This window comes from Saimiri boliviensis, chromosome 9 (genome assembly GCF_048565385.1).
Source record: "Saimiri boliviensis isolate mSaiBol1 chromosome 9, mSaiBol1.pri, whole genome shotgun sequence".
In the NCBI taxonomy this organism is placed as follows: Eukaryota; Metazoa; Chordata; class Mammalia; order Primates; family Cebidae; genus Saimiri; species Saimiri boliviensis.
In genome coordinates this window covers 47,706,230-47,725,568 of record NC_133457.1, presented here as the reverse complement: position 1 = coordinate 47,725,568, position 19,339 = coordinate 47,706,230, and the positions used below count along the sequence as shown (strand labels likewise).

The following is a 19,339-nucleotide window of genomic DNA, read 5'->3' as shown; positions in this document are numbered from 1 at the left end:
ATCTCTGAGTTATGCTTGTACATAGAAAAATAAACAGAATTTTAAAGTTTTAGAGCTGTGAACCTCCTTAGGACATTCATTTCAACGCCTACGATTCAAGCAACTCACTTAGGTCACAAAGCTAAGGGAGTAGTATATATTTGTATATACATACAAAAATTTTAAAGCATCTATACCTATAATAATCTGTTACAAGGTATGCTTCTGTATGCTAAAATGTTTATCATGAACTTGTATAACTTTGATAAAAGTGAGAATTCAAACAAACAGGAGGAGTTTCACAAGTATAGAATTTACAACTTTCTTATTTGAATTAAACAATTTAAAGTCAGTAATGACTATATCCATTCTTACCTGAATGGCATAAGCAGCTGAATCTTGAGCTCGGCTATTATCAGCATATGCAAGGTAAGCTCTTGTTAGCTCCATCAATAATCCATAGGCAAAGCTTAAATCTTCTACTCCAGTCTCAATTAGAAAAATAAGAAAAAGAAAATTCCAGGATAACTGGTATAAATTTTCTTAAGGTGTATTGTTTCTTTCATGGTGAATTTAACTTAACTGCCTAACTGAATTTAACTTAGGCAAAGGAAAAGACAGTGAGGTCAAACTAAGTTTGGTATCAAGACTAAAATATAATCTGTAGCTAAGAAGCCAAAAGGTAAAGATTTTTAAGCTATTTCTAAAGTGTACAAAAAATTGTTCAACTTTTCCATAGCTCTGACAATTTGCGTTTTAACCGTTAAAAAAGCAAAATGTAGGCCAGGCATGGTGGCTCACACTTATAATCCCAGCACTTTGGGAGGCCAAGGCGGGCAGATCATGAGGTCAGGAGTTCGAGACCAGACTGGCCAATATGGTGAAACCCTGTCTCAACTAAAAATACAAAAATTATCCAGACATGGTGGCACGTGCCTGTAATCCCAGCTAATCAGGAGGCTAAGGCAGGAGAATCACTTGAATCCAAGAGGCAGAGGTTGCAGTGGGCTGAGATCACACCAGTGCACTCCAGCCTGGGTGACAGAGGGAGACTCTGTCTCACATACACACACATACACAAAAGCAAAACGTATGCATAGCAACCACTAAACTGCATTCTGTAGAGCCCAAGAGTCACTTGAGAAACACTAAGAAATAATTTTAATATACTCATATATTGTATGCTGTTGGAATTTAATTCTTAGAGATTCACAATGCACACAGATACATTAAAAGTCACTTTTTAAAAAGTCACCTTTAATTTTGTTCTATATGGATTTCCCAAATTCATTTGACTACAAAACATTTTTATACACACACTTTTGTAATATCCTGGATACTAGTTTTCCATGGAAACAATAGCAATCGTGTTTAAAAAGTAATATTTAAAGAATTGATTAGGCTTTAAGTATTGTCATTATTATGTTAGGAAGCTTTATTTACAAGAATACAACACCCTAGGGGGGATTCAAACTTTATGGCTTTTGTCTAAAGGTTTCTGCAATAGTATTAAGAAATAAACTCCAACTTTAACTAATTGTCTGGTTCTAGGTCAAGTTGTCACTAAGGAAAATCTGAATAGTTCTTTGTAAATGGAGTATATAAACCTCAATAGGACAGATAGCTCTTTTGTCATACCAAATTTCCACCACTTACCACAAATATAAAATCTTTTCCTTGAGTTTCGGTTGTTGAAAAATCTAATCGACCTGGATCTATCGCCCCCAATTCCCCTAAACATTCCCCACAGAGCAACCGAGCTTGAGAGTTTGCATCTTGGCAACCTTTTAAAAGCACTGTCACCAGCTGTGAGATAATAGGTTCTACTGTTTCACTGTCTGTTGCATACTTAATCAGTTTTTCCTAAAATAAAAGTAGAAAGAAAATTTAAAGATAGTTTCTATAAACTAGTATGTTTTCCTTTACTAGGAAGCTTAAAAATATTTAATATCTAACATATTGACAAAATTAAATTTTTGTATCTGCAATCTTTTCAGCTAGTTTTTGATAAGTTCACATAATATAGTTCACAATAAGTCCCGTAAAATTTGAATCATTAAATGTTTGAAAGTCTTTAATCATTAATCCATTAAACAAGCATTACTATGTATTATATCAGTATACAAAAAAAAAAAATCAGTAAAACAAGTCTTAACAAGTTCACAGTCTAAAAGGAAAACAAATAACTAAAATATCATATGATATGTACAATAACAAACATATTTATATAGCAAAGAAGCAATGAAGGAGATAAAAGAACGGGTAAGGACAGTGGACAAATATTTCAGTAGATAGTGAAGTAGGAAGAACTGTTAAAACAAGAAGTTTGAAAAGTGTATAAAAACTAGTAAAGGAAAAAAGGATATAGAAAAGGGTTCTGTGAGGATGGAAAAAAAGAGATAGGAAGAAAGGCAGCCTAATGATAAATATGTTAATTCTAATAGTCTTTTTTCAGCTATCTCTTCAGGATGCTGGAATAAATAAAATGCTAAGTAAGAAGAAACTATGCTAAAGCCAGTGAAGATTTAGATATCCTACTTGTGTGATCACTTTAGAACTACTTCATTTATATTATTTTCTTTCTAGTAAAAGTAAAGCATATAGAAGGATGTCAAACTCCATGTGAGAAATGTAATGAGTAATACAAATCAGAGTTATACATTTCAAAAGAAAAATGAAAAGACACTTATCCAGAATCTTCAATAGCTGATTGCTTAAATACATTACAGGTTAATTCAGCTGTAAAGACACACACACACACACACACACACACACACACACACACCCTGGTAATCAGTTAAAAGTAAAATTCAGATAAGAAGTGTCACTTATTATCATATATTAAATGTTCATATTTACTTGGGTCTATTTCTAGACCTTCTATTCTTTCCCACTAGTCTGGTTATTCATATACCAGTTATCTCTTTGTTATCATTGTAGTGGCTACAAAGTATATTAATGTTTGGTTGGGCTACTATACTCTCATAATCTTTTTTTTCAGAGGAGGAGTTCACTATTTTTACATGTTTATTTTTCCATATAAACATTATTATAAACCTCCTACAGTTAAAAAAAAAAAAAAAAACTTTGACAGCACTTTCATCGGGATTGCATTACATTAAGTAACCTAAGGAGAACTGAAATCGTTATAAAATTGAATCAACCTACCCAATAATAAAGGATTAATATAGTTTAGATATCTGTCCCCTCCAAATCACTTATTGAAATGTGATCCCTAGTGTTGGAGGTGAGACCTGGTGGCAGGTGTTTGGTTCACATGGGTGGATCCCTCATGAATGGCTTGGTGCCATCCCTGTGGTAATAAATGAGTTTATTAGTTCAGGTGTAAGCTGGGCTCCATTAATTCAGGTGAGTAATTGTTATTTAAGAGTGTGGCACTCCTCCCATCACTTTGCTGCTCCCTCTCTCATCATGAGATATGCCAACTCCCCTTACCCTTCTGCTATGAGTAAAAGCTCACGCTTGCTGAAACCCTCACCAGAAGCAGAAGCTGGCACCATGCACCCTGTAGGTTGCAGAACCGTAAGCCAAACAAACCTCTTCTTTTTAGTAAGTTACCCAGCCTCAGGGGAATTTATTATAATTCCTTTATAGCAAAGCAAACAGACTAAAACAGTGATAGTTTCCATTTAGTTAAATCTATTACCTATTACCCTTCTGTGTCTTTCAGAAGTGTTTTAAAATCTTCCTCTTGTTGGTTTATGCATTTCTTGATTATTCTCAACTATATTGTTTTCCTGTTGCTATCGTATATGGGGTGGTCCAAAAATTTTTCTACCTGGTTACTGCTTCTTATATGAAAATTATTAATTTTGGAGCCGGGCGCGGTGGCTCAAGCCTGTAATCCCAGCACTTTGGGAGGCCGAGGCGGGCGGATCACAAGGTTGAGAGATCGAGACCATCCTGGTCAACATGGTGAAACCCCGTCTCTACTAAAAATACAAAAAATTAGCTGGGCATGGTGGCGCGTGCCTGTAATCCCAGCTACTGAGGAGGCCGAGACAGGAGAATTGCCTGAGCCCAGGAGGCGGAGGCTGCGGTGAGCCGAGATCGCGCCATTGCACTCCAGCCTGGGTAACAAGAGCGAAACTCCGTCTCAAAAAAAACAAACAAACAAACAAAAAAACAAAACAAAAAAAAGAAAATTATTAATTTTTACGTTAATTTCATATCCCCTACTTTACTGAATTCATGTTTTATCAGTGATTCTCTGTAATTTCCAAAGTATGTTAGCATAAAAAACAAAGATAGTTTTACATCTTTTCCAAATCTTAAGTCTCTGATTAGCATTATCATCTGTAAATATTTACATCTTTTCCAATTCTTATGTCTCTGATTGCTTTCTTTTGCCTAAATTCCTTAGCCAATATCACCAACTGAATGTTAAATAGTGCAAATAGGAAACCTTACTTTCAGTGGGAATGTGTCGTTTCCCATTAAGTATGTGTATATGTATATGTGTATATGCTTCCCATTATGTATGTATGTATACACATAGATAAAAATGCATATATATGGACATATGTATTATATATTAAGTTAATAGCCATCAATTTCTATTTTCTTGAGTGTTTTCATTTGAAGTAGGGGATAAAATTTGTCAACGTCTATTTGGCATCTATAGAAATAGCATGATTTTCTCTTTATATCTATGAATATAGTGAATTATATTCATGAATTGCTAAGTATTAACTATCTTTGCAGTACTGGAATAAAATGCAGCTGGTCATGGGGTAATGTGGGTTTTTTGTTTTTGCTTGTTTTTTTTTGAGACACAGTCTCGCTCTGTTGCCCTGGCTGGAATGCAGTGGCATAATCTTGGCTCACTGCTGCCTCGAACTTCCCAGGCACAGCAGTCTGAGCTTGACTTGGGACATTCTAGCTTGGTGGGGGGTGGGGCGTCTGCCATTGCTGAGGCTCCAGTAGGCAGTTTTAACCTCACCTGAGTAAACAAAGTCATCAGGAAGTTTACACAGTGACTAGGCAGAGTACACTGAAGCTCAGCAAGGCCTCTGCAGGCAGAATATATCACTAGACTCCCTCCTTGCTGGGCAGGGCATCTCTGAAAAAAGGCAGTAGCCAGTCAGGGACTTATAAGTAAAGCCCCCACCTTCCTGGGACAGAGCCCTGGGAAAAAAGGCAGTTGTGGGTACAGCTTCAGCAGACTGAAGAAAGCACTAAACATGGAAAGGAACAACTAGTACCAGACACTGCAAAAACATACCAAATTGTAAAGACCATCGACACTTTGAAGAAGCTGCATCAACTAATGGGCTAAACAACCAGTTAGCATCAAAACGGCAAGATCAGATTCACACATAATATATTAACCTTAAATGTAAATGGGCTAAATGCCCCAATTAAAAGACACAGACTGGCAAACTCGATAAAGAGTCAAGACCCCAACGTGTGCTGTATTCAGGAGACCCAACTCGCGTGCAAAGACACACATAGGCTCAAAATAAAGGAATGGAAGAAGATTTACCAAGCAAATGGAGAGCAAAATAAAGCAAGGTTCGCAATCCTCGTCTCTGATAAAACAGACTTTAAACCAACAAAGATCAAGAGACAAAGGACATTACCTAATGGTAAAGGAACAACACAACAAGAAGGGCTAACTATACTAAATATGTATGCACCCAAGACAGGAGCACCCAGATACATAAAGCAAGTTCTTTCTTTTTTTTTTTTTTTTTTGAGACAGAGTCTTGCTTTGTCACCAGGCTGGAATGCAGCGACGCGATCTTAGCTCGTTGCAATCTCTGCCTCCCAGGTTCAAGGAATTCTCCTGCCTCAGCCTCCCGAGTAGCTGGTACTACAGATGTGTGCCACCACGCCCAGCTAATTTTTGTATTTTTTTTAGTAGAGACGAGGTTTCACCATATTGGCCAGGATGGTCTCAATCTCTTGACTTCATGATCCACCTGCCTTGGCCTCCCAAAGTGCTGGGATTACAGGCGTGAGCCACCATGCCTGGCCTATAAAGCAAGTTGTTGAAGATCTACAAAGAGACTTAGTCTCCCACACAGTAATAGTGGGAGACTTTAACACTTCACTGTCAATATTAGATGAATGAGACAGAAAATTAACAAGAATATCCAGGATTTGAACTCGGATCTGGACCAAGTGGACCTAATAGACATCTACGGAACCCTCCACGCCGAATCCACAAAACATACATTCTTCTCAGCACCACATCACACTTATTCTAAAACTGACCACATAATTTGAAGTAAAATGCTCCTCAGCAAATGCAAGAGAATGGAAATCATAACAGTCTTTCAGACCACAATGCAAACAAATTAGAACTCAGGATTAAGAGACTCACTCAAAACCACACAATTACATGGAGACTGAACAACCTGCTCCTGAATGACTACTGGATAAATAATGACATGAAGGTAGAAATAAAGATGCTCTCTGAAACCAATGGGAATGAAGACACAACATACCAGAATCTCTGGGACACATGTAAAGCAGTGTGTAGAGGAAAATTTATGGCATTAAATGCCCACAAGAGAAACGAGGAAAGATATAAAATTGACACCCTAATGTCACGATTAAAAGAACTAGCAGAGCAAGATCAAACAAATTCAAAAGCTAGCAGAAGACAAGAAATAACTAAGATAAGAACAGAATACTGAAGGGAAAAAAGACACACACACACAAAAACCCTTCAAAAAATCAGTGACAGCCGGGCGTGGTGGCTCAAGCTTGTAATCCCAGCACTTTGGGAGGCCGAGGCGGGTGGATCACGAGTCAAGAGATCGAGACCATCCTGGTCAACATGGTGAAACCCTGTCTCTACTAAAAATACAAAAAATTAGCTGGGCATGGTGGCGCGTGCCTGTAATCCCAGCTACTCGGGAGGCTGAGGCAGGAGAATTGCCTGAACCCAGGAGGCGGAGGTTGCGGTGAGCCGAGATCACGCCATTGCACTCCAGCCTAGGTAACAAGAGCGAAACTCCATCTCAAAAAAAAAAAAAAAAAAAAAAAAATCAATGACTCCAGGAGCTGGTTTTTTGAAAAGATCAACAAAATAGATAGACTGATAGCCAGACTAATAAAGAAGAAAAGAGAGAAGAATCAAATAGATGCAATAAAAAATGATAAAGGGATATCACCACTGAAGCCACAGAAATATAAACTACCATCAGAGAATACTATAAACACATCTATGGAAATAAACCAGAAAATCTAGAAGAAACGGACAAATTCCTGGACACTTACACCCTCCCAAGACTAAACTAGAAGTTGAATCCCTGAACAGACCAGTAACAGGTCTGAAATTGGGGCAGCAATTAATAGCCTACCAACCAAAAAAAGTCCAGGACCAGTCAGATTCATGGCCGAATTCTACCAGAGATACAAAGAGGAGCTGGTACCATTCCTTCTGAAACTATTTCAAACAATATAAAAAGAGGAAATCCTCCTGAACTCATTTTATGAGACCAACATCATCCTGATACTAAAACCTGGCAGAGCCACAACTGAAAAAGAAAATTTCAGGCCAATATCCATGATGAACATCGATGCAAAAATCCTCAATAAAATACTGGCAGCAAACAGATTGTAACAGCACACATCAAAAAGGTTATCCATCACCATCAAGTTGGCTTCATCCCTGGGATATAAGGCTGGTTCAACATAGGCAAATCAATAAACATAATCCATTACCTATATAGAACCAAAGACAAAAATCACATTATTATCTCAATAGATGCAGAGAAGGCCTTCGACAAAATTCACCAGCCCTCCATGCTAAAAACTCTCAATAAACTAGGTACTGATGGAACGTTATCTCAAATAATAAGAACTATTCATGACAAACCCACAGCCAATATCACACTGAACAGGAAAGAACTGGAAGGTTTCCCTTTGAAAACCGGCACAAGAGAAGGATGCCCTCTCTCACCACTCCTATTCAACACAGTATTGGAAGTTCTGGCCAGGGCAATCAGGCAAGAAAAAGAAACAAAGGTATTCAAATAGGAAAAGAGGAAGTCAAATTGTCTCTATTTGCAGACGACATGATTGTATATTTAGAAGATCCCATCGTCTTAGCCCAAAATCTCCTAAAGCTGATAAGCAACTTCAGCAAAGTCTGAGGAGATAAAATCAACGTGCAGAAATCACAAGCATTCCTATATACCAATAACAAACAGCCAAATCATGAGTGAATTCCCATTCACAATTGCTACAAAGAGAATAAAATACCTATGAATACAACTAACAAGGGATGTGAAGGACCTCTTCAAGGAGAACTGTAAGCCACTGCTCAAGGAAATAAGAGGACACAAACAGATGGAAAAACATTCCATGCTTATAGTTAAGAATACTCAATATTGTGAAAATGGCCATAATGCCTTAAGTAATTTAGATTCAATGCTATCCCTATGAAGCTACCATTGACTTTCTTCACAGAATTGAAAAAAAAAAAAAAAAAAAAAAAAAAAAAACACCTTAAATTTCACATGGAACCAAAAAGCATAGGTAAGATAATCCCAAGCGAAAAAAAAAAAAAGCTGGCGGCATCATGCTACCTGACTTCAAACTATACTACAAGGCTATCAAAACAGCACGGTACCAGTACTGTGGAACAGAACAGAGGCCTCAGAAGTACCACCACACATCTACAACCATCTGATCTTTGTCAAACCTGAAAGAAACAAGCAATGGGGAAAGAATTCCCTATTTAATAAATGGTGTTGGGAAAACTGGCTAGCCATATGCAGAAAGCTGAAACTGGATCCCTTTCTTATATCTCATACAAAAATTAACTCCAGATGGATTAAAGATTTAAACATAAGACCTAACACCATAAAAACCCTAGAAGAAAACCTAGGCAATACCATTCAGGACAAAGCATGGGCAAGGACTTCATGACTAAAACACCAAAAGCAATAGCAACAAAAGCCAAAATTGACAAATGGGACCTAATAAAACTAAAGAGCTTCTGCACAGCAAAAGAAAATATCATTAGAGTGAATTGGCCACCAATAAAATGGCAAAAAAATTTTGCAATCCACCCATCTGATAAAGGGCTACTATCCAGAATCTACAAAGAACTTCAACAAATTTACAAGAGAAAAACAACCTCATCAAAAAGTGGGCAAAGGATATGAACAGACACTTCTCAAAAGAAGACATTTATGCAGCCAACAAACATATGAAAAAAAAGCTCATCATCACTGGTCATTAGAGAAATGCAAATCAAAATCACATTGAGATACCATCTCATGCCAGTTAGAATAGTAATCATTAAAAATCAGCAGACAACAGATACTGGAGAGGATGTAGCAAAATAGGAATGCTTTTACACCGTTGGTGGGAGTGTAAATTACTTTAACCATTATGGAAGACAGTGTGGCAAATCCTTACGGATCTGGAATTAGAAATACCATTTGACCCAGCAATCCCATTACTGGGTATATACCCAAAGGATTGTAAACCATTCCATTATAAAGACACATATACTATGTTCACTGCAGCACTGTTCACAATAGCAAAGACTGGGAACCAACCCAAATGCCCATCAGTGATAGACTGGATAAAGAAAACGTGGCACATATAAACCATGGAATACTATGCAGCCATAAAAAAGGATCAATTTATGTCCTTTGCAGGGACATGGATGAAGCTGGAAACCATCATTTTCAGCAAACTGACACAAGAACAAAAAACCAAACACCACATGTTCTCACTCATAAGTGGGTGTTGAACGATGAGAACACATGGACACAGAGAGGGGAACATCACAAATCGGGGCCTGTCAGAGGAAGGAGGGCTAGAGGAGGGCTAGCAGGGGTGGCGGACTAGGGGAGAGACAGCATTAGGAGAAATACCTAATGTAGATGACAGGGTGATGGATACAACAAACCACCACAGCACATGCATACTTATGTAATAAACCTGCACATTCTGCACATGTATCCCAGAACTTAAATAATTAAAAATAAATAAATAAGGCCGGGCGTGGTGGCTCAAGCCTGTAATCCCAGCACTTTGGGAGGCCAAGGCGGGTGGATCACGAGGTCAAGAGATCGAGACCATCCTGGTCAACATGGTGAAACCCCGTCTCTACTAAAAATACAAAAAATTAGCTGGGCATGGTGGCGCGTGCCTGTAATCGCAGCTACTCTGGAGGCTGAGGCAGGAGAATTGCCTGAACCCAGGAGGCGGAGGTTGCGGTGAGCCGAGATCGCACCATTGCACTCCAGCCTGGGTAACAAGAGCGAAACTTCGTCTCAAAAAATATATATATTAATTAATTAATTAATTAATTCTAAAACAGGATCTTTGGCATTTGTTGTCTCATGGACTTTAAGAGTTTTGACTACAAAGACTCTGGCTTCTAATCCTCTTTTTTTATGCCAGTTTCATGCTCTGGTGGTATTCCTGTAGGTTCAACCAACTTGTAGAGCTGCACTGTCCAATCCAATAGCTACTATCCACATGCGGCCATTTAAATTTAAATTAGGCCAGGTATAATGACTCACACTTGTAACAAAAGTACTTTGGGAGGCCCAGGCAAGAGGACTGCCTGAGGCCAGGAGAGCAAGACAAGCCTGGGCAACATAGCAAGATACCATCTCTAAAAAGCAAAAATAAATTTTAAAAAATTAGGTGAGTATGGTGGCATACAGCTGTAATCTTGGCTACTCAGGTGGCTGAAGTGGGAGAAATGCTCAACCCCAGGATTTTGAGGCTGCAGGGAACTATCATCACACCTCTGTACTAGAGAGACCCTACCTCTAAACATAAATAAATAAATAAATTTAAATTGAGCAAAATTAAATATAATTAAAAATTCTGCTCCTCAGAATATAATGTTTAAGCATATACTTCAAGTGCTCAAGAGAGCCACATGTAGCTACCGGCTACTGCTGAAGAGTACAAATATAGAATATTTTCATCCTCACAGAAAGGTCCTTTGGACAGTACTATTCTAAGTCTTAACTCAATTGTCTTCACCTTTACTGTTATCTTCTCGCCACAAATGAGAAAGAACCCATTTCCTTCTCTTTCTTTTCTCAGGTGTTTTGGGCCAGTGTCTGCTGGAGTATGGTTGGGAAGACACTTGTTTCTGGATCTTAATTCTTTTCTTACCTCTCCATGGATATTCCAATCTTCCTTGACTTTAATTTTTTCTTACCAGCCTGCCATAAATTTATCCAGATATAGATGATAAACTACATTAATCCTAATAATATATGGCTATATCTTAATCAGACTACTCAAGACTCCTGCAAATACACTTCCCTTCTTATTCTGTCTAGGTAATCTATTAACATTGGGGCTTTACATTGAAGGAATCCTTGTAAAGGAGTTGCCAAACACGATTTATCTTTTGTGATCCAGGAGGCAAAGTGGGGCAGCTGTGGCTTTTCCCTAAGACTGTAAGAAATCTCCTCAAATTGTCAGATGTAGTTATTTGCATCTAGGAAGTGATGATCAAGGTCAAGTTTCCTTACGTTAGACCATGACCATGCCATCTGCTTGGAAATAACCTAAACTAGAAAACCTCCATGTAAAGAGGAGAAAACCTCTGTGATTCATAAATCTCTGTATTAAATTAGATGGCTACAAGTCCTCTGAGTTACCTAAAAACCAAGTAAAGGTATGGGGCTAGGGGCTAGCACTGGGTAGTTTCATTGCAGTTTAGAGCAGGAATAGAGACTGTAACATTAATAATGCACATCTATAGTCAGGAAGGTATAACACTTAACCTAGAGGAGATTCAAGGCTCCTCCTCTCTGTTGGGATCATCTCCGCACTGGCTGCTAGCCACACTGGTTATACAAACTCACTGCCCCAGAATCATGTGCTCATTACCATCATGTATATTTTTTGTCCTAAGTTAAGTGCTTCTATCAATGGAAGGAAATATAACCCTTCCATTACAGAATGGTAATCCCAAAATTCATGAGGGTCTTAGGCTCTCACATCTTACCAGACAGGTTCTAGACATGCAAAAATTAATAATTCAGTTAAATTTTTTCCAGTTTTTCATATACAGTGATCTGGTATTTTAAGTACCATTCTCACTATCATCAAATTTAGGGATAATCTACATTATGTTGCCAAAGAAAAGAATAAAGTTCACTAGTCCCTTGAAAAAGTAAACTTAAAAGATTTACCTTCATTAAAACTAACAGTTAATTCAGTCAAAATGTACAATGGTAAAATTGCTGATATTTCATATAACTTATATCCATAGGAAATATGTGAGAAGACTTACATAAACTGCTGCTATACAAATATATACATCTTTGCTTAGGAAGATACAGTAACCTAAAATATAACCATCAAATCATGATCCTTAAAAAACAACAAAAAACTGCAAATCCCTGGGATTTAAGCTCAAAGGGCATCGCATGGATTCCTAATTCCCAATCAGATCTGATAATTCAGGTAAAACAAAAGTTTCTTCTTTCACTAAATCTCAAACAAAAATGTCATTCTGTCGTATTTTCTTTAAACCTTCAACCTTTCTTCACTATACATTTTTAATTACAGCATCTTAGCATACCTGATTTTTATACAAGGATTCTTTCAAGCTTGTAAGAGCATGAATACGAACATCGACATTTTCATGTTGAATGGCCTTCATAGAGAGCTGAAGGGTTGTTTGAAGATCAGTGCTCTCAGAGGTCTCCTAAACACAAAGCACAGAGAGACATACCTTAGTAATTGACTATTTTAACAACCATTTCCAAAAGCCTGAATTCCCTATATAGCTACCATGAAATTACACTCCAAATCAACTTTTAAAAGTAATTAAAATTTCCATTACTTCCTTCGTATAGCATGTGTCATTTTTAGTAATTCTGAGGGAAAGGGATTTCATTGTAAAATTTTTATACCTGGAGAAAAATCTTATCCCAAATAAGTAAGAATTTACTTATCTAAAATAAATGCTTCTTAACAGACAGCATAAGCCTAGTCTCCCTTAATTTACACAGGGCTACATAACAGCTTTGAACCAGGTCCATGGGATTATATAGGTAATTCACTTCCTTTCATTACCCACGGTGACACCCAAGGACCGTATGTGCTACGAAATCATCATTAACATCTTTATAATTTTAGGGAGCTCACTAGACTTAAGATGCTGGAATTATACATTATTCCCCTTTCAAATCTCAGGAATCATTCAGATCTGAAATTTCTGTATCATGGTTTGTAGCACAACAGAACTAGAATCTTCCCACAACTTTCCTTTCTTCTCTTAGGGCATACAGCTATGGGTAGCTCTTCTTTTTGGGACAATAAGTAAGGACACTTCAGTCTGGGTAGTAAAGGCATAAAAATGGTATTTTTCACTCTCTGTTCTATCTAATGCTGTTACATCTTTAATCTAAATGCTAAAACTTCCCTCCAAAAGTCATGGATTCATGGTAGCATTATCTACTCACCAGGAATTAGCCATCATAATAGGACTCTATTATCCCTAGATATGATCCTAAAGGATCTTTACTCAATGTATTGGAACTTTGGAATAATTTTGTATTAATGATCTCCTGAACCACAAATTAAAAATCAAATACCTTTCTGTATTCCTGGAGAACTGCTTTTATCTTTTTTAATTCTGGATGATCAGGTAAAAAATATATTTCATGAAGAAAATCTTGCACAGCATCCCTAACAGTTGGAATAAAAAGAATTATTTGCCAAGAACAGGAATACTAAAAAAATGTAAAGCAAAAGTTGAAACTAAGGCCACTTTAATTCGTAATTAAACGTGCTAGTTGATGACTGAGCTGCAAAGTATTTTCTAACTATGTGTTAAGATGCTCAGCTAAATTAATAGTGGGAAATGACCAAAGCTATGAAAATTACTCTATAATAGTGCTACAATAAACCATGTTTCTCAGCATACAAACCCATATATACAGTCCCTTCCTCTTCAAGCTGGGCTGAGTGTTGACTTGCTTTAGCAGAAAGACTATGGCAGAAGATACTAGGTACCAGTTTGGGACCTAGGTGTTAAAAATGCCTGCAAGTTTCCATTTGTGTGTTCTGGAGAGCCCTGAGTCACTATGTAAGAAGAGTGGCCACCAATATGGATAGACCACAGTACAGAGACAGAGGCTCTGAGACTAAACAGAATGACAGAGAGGCCCAGCCTAGTCTACCTGCCAGCTGAACGTGGCCAAACCAGTGACCACTTGTAAGATCAATAGATGTGACCAGCTGAGCACAGTTCAGATTGCAAAATTATGAGCAAATAAAAAAGCTCATTGTTTTAAGATACTAGGTTTTGGAGTGATTTGGAATGTAGCAATAGACAGCCAAAGACTACCCCAATACACAAATTATCATGAAGAATTATAGAAAAAAATATATAAATAATCCTTATCAGGGCTACAATTCTTAATTTCCTTCCAATATAATAAATACTCTCGCCTTTCTGGGTCCAAATGTAAATGTTTCTAAATCCTAATGTTTGTTAACTCATGCAATAAATATGTATTAAGTAACTACTATGTGCTGCTACATGCTAAGCATGTCTGCTAGTCACTGGGGATGCAACAATAAACAAAGCCAAAGCAATGTCTTCGTTCAGCAAGCTTAAGGTCTTCTATCTTGCAGTGGCATGATCATAACTCACTGCAGCCTCAAACTCCTGGGCTCAAGCAAGCCTCCTGTGTCAGCCTGCAGCAGCTGGGATTACAGGCTCTTTTTATTATGATTTTTTAAATGTTTCTGTATTTCTTGTAGAGATGGGGTTCTCACTATGTTGCCCAGGCTCCTGGCTCAAGCAATCCTCTTGCCTTGTCCTCCCACAGTGTTGGTATTGTTGGCATAAGCCATCGTGCCTGGTTGGGATTTTTCTTATGATTATGAAAAAGGTGGAGAAATGATACTTCTGTAATAAACAGCAAAGATACGACTATTTACAAAAGTTTAAAAGGTACTTGAAAAGTTGTCCCAAAATCTAAATTAGTGACTTTGTTGTTTCATCATGTACAGAATATAAAAATATCAAAAATAAAAGTATTTTAATTAAATAAAAGCACATTAACTTTTCCTTCTTTTATGATTTCTCCCTCATTAGATCATTACTGCAACTGACAAAAGGGACCAGCAATAGCATATGGGTGAGTAGGTAAATAGGTAGTACTTCAATCCCAACTTTTCACAAGTAAAGGAATAATCACATATAACAGTAAGTAAAATCATAAAAAAATTAAAAATACATAGAAAGACATCCCAGTCTGAAAAGCAGCCTGAATCAAAAATACAAATGGGAAAGAATAATATATGTTCTGCCAATAGCAGTCCACATTGGCTATAACCTAATGTCTGTTTTCAAAAATTATGGAGAAAGAAAATAAGAAATAGTGGGTGGCCAGATTTTTAGAAAGCCTTCAATATCAAGCTAAGCAATTTATGATTTATCAATTAGGAAATGGAGACTCTCAGAATGCCTTTGTAGGCTGGAATGATACCGATAAAGAGATATTTTAAAAACACAGTTCTAGTAACAATATCAGTAAAAGTGATAAAGCTTAAAGGAAGAGAGAGAGGCTGGTTCAAAGCTTAATGCAATGAAGTAATAAGGGTTTCAACTAAGGTAAGCTGCAGAAAGTAGGTATCTCTCCTAACCTTTCTCATGCTATTCAACTGTCTGCCTTTTGACTGTGAGAAGAAAGGTAAATTAGGTTTCACATTTACATAATTGACGAAAAATGATTTTGTACTTCTCACCTATTAATTAGTGAGTTTTAGAAATAATTATTATTATAGAAGCAATGCCACAACTGCAATAGCATCATTTCAATATGTAATTACATGCCAACTACTTTTGTTTATTGATGAACCCGGAAGTTTAAAAAAGTGACAGTTTCACATTACCATCAGTAATTCTAATACCTTGAGACATAAAAACACAGTTTAAAAAGTTATTTTACTGTTAATTTCAGTTACAATACCTGTTTTCAATTATGAGGTAGTGAAAGATAGCTGCAGTTTCTTTAGGCTGGATGTGTATAAGCGGTAACAAAGCTACTATTACATGACTGAGAAGGGAGCCCAGACAAGCATGATCCAGGCAACGAACAAAGCAGTCCCAAGCTCTATGTGAAAAAACAAATAGAAATTAAGTCCCATTAGTTTTATTATTTGTAAAGCTCTATCAATTAGTTATTAGTTGAAGACACATGATATATACAAACAACAGATTAAAAGGCAGCTTTAAAAATGGAATAAGATCAGTGCTATACATTCAAATAAAGTGATGTCCAAATTATATGAAGTCAAAAAAGTAAGGTGAAAAATAGTGTTTGGGGCAGAATTAATAGAAAAAAAAGTATGTGTGTGCATTTGCTTATTCTTTTACAAAGACTGGACATACAAAAAGTAATAAAAAAAAGATATCTGTATAGGTCAGAATTGGAATCTAGATTTCTGAGTATAATTTATTGCACAGATTTGAATTTGGGACTCTGCAAATGTTTTATATAATTTTTCAATTAAATAAAATACAGGGAAAAAGCAACCTTTAAAATTTTTAAACAAACCTGAAACAAATGAACCTAAACAAATATTAAGTTGGCAGCAGGTGCACACAGAAAACAATTACTTCACGTGATTTTAGAACATATTCTGATTGTACATCTCTAACAGGATACATCTCTTTTTGTCTTTATTGACAAAAAGAGCTTCCAAGAAGCTTAAACTGCACTCAGTATTCTTACTATTGGCAGTAACATTGAAATTGTCATTTTAAAGACATATATATGTATACACAAAGAAAAATTAAGTAAATGTGTAATATAAGTCATTAGGAACAAAGAAAGAATAACTGTTAAGCAATATAATGTAAAGCCAAAGACTTAAGTCAAAACTATGTGATCTTTACTGTATTGGCAATATAGATATAAACTCACAATCTTTTTCTCTTTACAAAAATTTTCTAGTAGCTATATTCACTTAAGACTTAGAAGTAATGACACTAGGCCCGATGAGTGCCTATACTGGGAATTAATCTGGGCTCAAAGGAACCATAGCCAGAGCTCCTTGAAGAAAATCACTGATTCTGACTCAGGGCAGGAAATATTCAAAATGAGCCCAGGTCATCTTGTCATGCAAAAAAGCAGAGAATTTGTAAGAGACTAATGGAAGTCGTATCAAAAGTCATAGATGCCAACTTGAAAGGATTTCTACTTGCTTAAGATGGGACAGTTGCAGCAATAAAAAAAGAGTAGTGATGTTAATGGATAAAAATTCATCATATGTATAAAAATCTATGTAATCAAAATGATACTATAAAAGAAGAAAAATTTCACTGTAGGTTGCTATAACACAAACCTATACTCTGATTACTAAAAGGAAATAGTAAGCATTTATGAACTGCTCTTCCTATATGAACTATGGTTGTTTTGTTTTTAAAGACAAGGTCCTGCTATCTTGCCCAGGCTAGACTCAAACTCCTCGGCTCAAGTGATTCTTCCTCCTCAGCTTCCTAAGCAGCTGGGACTACAGATATGAACAATCATGTCCAGCTAAGCCAAATTTTATGAGGAATTTTGTTTTAATAAGAATCCCACCTAGTAAATACAGAAGGAATAATAAAATTAGAAAATCATTATTTTATCAACTGTAATGAAATAATGGACTTAGGCAATGATGATTAATTAATGTTAAAATAATCAGATAAAAGATTAATGAGACATTTTATAATAAAATGATTCAGGTTGATAAAATCTACTAATCTTACCATTACTAAAAGTGGACAACCAGGTATTATTATGTGGCTCATACTGTACCACAACAGAAGCACAAAGCCTCACCTATGGGGTATGTCATGATAATAAATTGAACCTAAATCTAATCAAGCATCTATATCTAGGTACCTATTTATAGAAAAAAAAACAGGAAGGAAAGAAAAGATAGAAAAGTTAAATTAGCTATTTGCCAAATCCCAAATCCTAAAATCTTAACAGACTAAAATAAGTAAAACATGTGGGTAGGGAATTTAAGGGATGAGGCTGTTTACAAGAGACACTTAAGGAGCCAGGGAGGCAACCAAATATACATATGTAAACCTCATTTAGGGTCTAGTTCAAGAAACAATGATACATACAAACATCTCTGGGAAATGACATACACAACATGATATATACAACATCTTTGGGGAAAATACCTTTGAGACAATTGGAGAAAATGTGGATATGGACTGAGTTTTACATTAGAAATTTCTATTAATCCTAAGTATAATAATTAATGAATGTTATTTTTTAAGATGCCCTCATCAATTAGATAGATCTAAAGTATTTACAAGTACAATGATATGATTCTAGGATCTTCTCTAAAATACCCCAACTAACAATAAAAAAGGTAGATGTGGATAAAAAAAGACTAGCAATATTGATAACTGCTACGGTTGAGAAATAGGTATGTAGGTTCATTAAAAATTCTTCTATTTCCCAGTATGTTAAAAGATTTCCACAGCAAAATGTTTTAAAGAAGTAAATACAATCTTTATTCAATACAAATAAATAAGCTTTCTGCCTTAATCATTTATTATTTGAACCCAATTTCCCTCAAAGAGATAATAATTCATGTTAGTGCCACTGGAAAATGCAAAAAAAAAAAAAAAAAAAAAAAAGAATTAAAAAACTCAGGCAGTCATTTACCTGCAACACAATTCAGGAAAATCATCCTTGAATCGAAGGCCAGTTCTCAGTGTGGTCATCATCTTCACCCTCACAGAACTGACATGTTTGGGTCCCATTAACTTCATCAGAGACATCAAACTTTTCAAGGCCTATAGAGTTAAGTAGTGCTTCAGAATAAGGCTTATAAACTTGCTGCCAGAAGCAGATGAGCACTAAGGACAAGTTCTTTCCACTTAATATCAAGGTGTCATCTATTCTCAAATAACACAAAAGAGCAAATAAATGTTGGCCAGTTTGTTTTTTCCAATTTCTTAGGTAGGAATTATGAATTTGAAGAACACAAGTTGAGTTGTTTTGTTGTTTTCCCCTGAAAGTGATTTGTTATTTCGTCCCAGTATCCTTATAGAACAGTAAAATTTCTAATTTATTAAGAGTATGATGCATATTGCTTAATTTCTTTCATATCTATCCCAAACCACCATTTTATATATATATATATATATATATATATGAAACATATATATATAAAACAAACCGAATTAAAATCCTTTGAATTTGAGAGGATCATAAAAAATTTTGAAGTAAATGGAATACTTCATAATGATCAATAGTTACAGAAATTTTTGTCTTAATCATACTAAATTCAAGATGCCCTGAATTTGGTAAAAAAAAAAAAAAAAAAAAAAAAAAAAACTAGTAATATATTCAGAAAA

General features: G+C 36.0%; 1 protein-coding gene across 3 annotated transcripts in view; it reads right to left on the bottom strand.

Moving 5' to 3' along the window:
• ATR (ATR checkpoint kinase) overlaps nt 1-19,339 on the bottom strand; it is a 125,163-nt gene that overhangs the window by 63,130 nt on the left and 42,694 nt on the right. For 2 of the 3 annotated variants that reach the window (XR_012519232.1, XM_003942568.3), the window contains exons 18-23: nt 18,645-18,775; nt 15,939-16,082; nt 13,551-13,644; nt 12,533-12,658; nt 1,636-1,842; nt 355-468 (exon numbers count right to left, since the gene is read on the bottom strand). Coding sequence is in view for 2 of the 3 variants with exons in the window: in XM_003942568.3 (XP_003942617.2) it covers nt 355-468; nt 1,636-1,842; nt 12,533-12,658; nt 13,551-13,644; nt 15,939-16,082; nt 18,645-18,775 (816 nt within the window). In the remaining variant the exon portion in view is untranslated. The remainder of the gene's footprint in view (nt 1-354; nt 469-1,635; nt 1,843-12,532; nt 12,659-13,550; nt 13,645-15,938; nt 16,083-18,644; nt 18,776-19,339) is intronic. The other variant, XM_074405801.1, reaches the window with a different exon arrangement.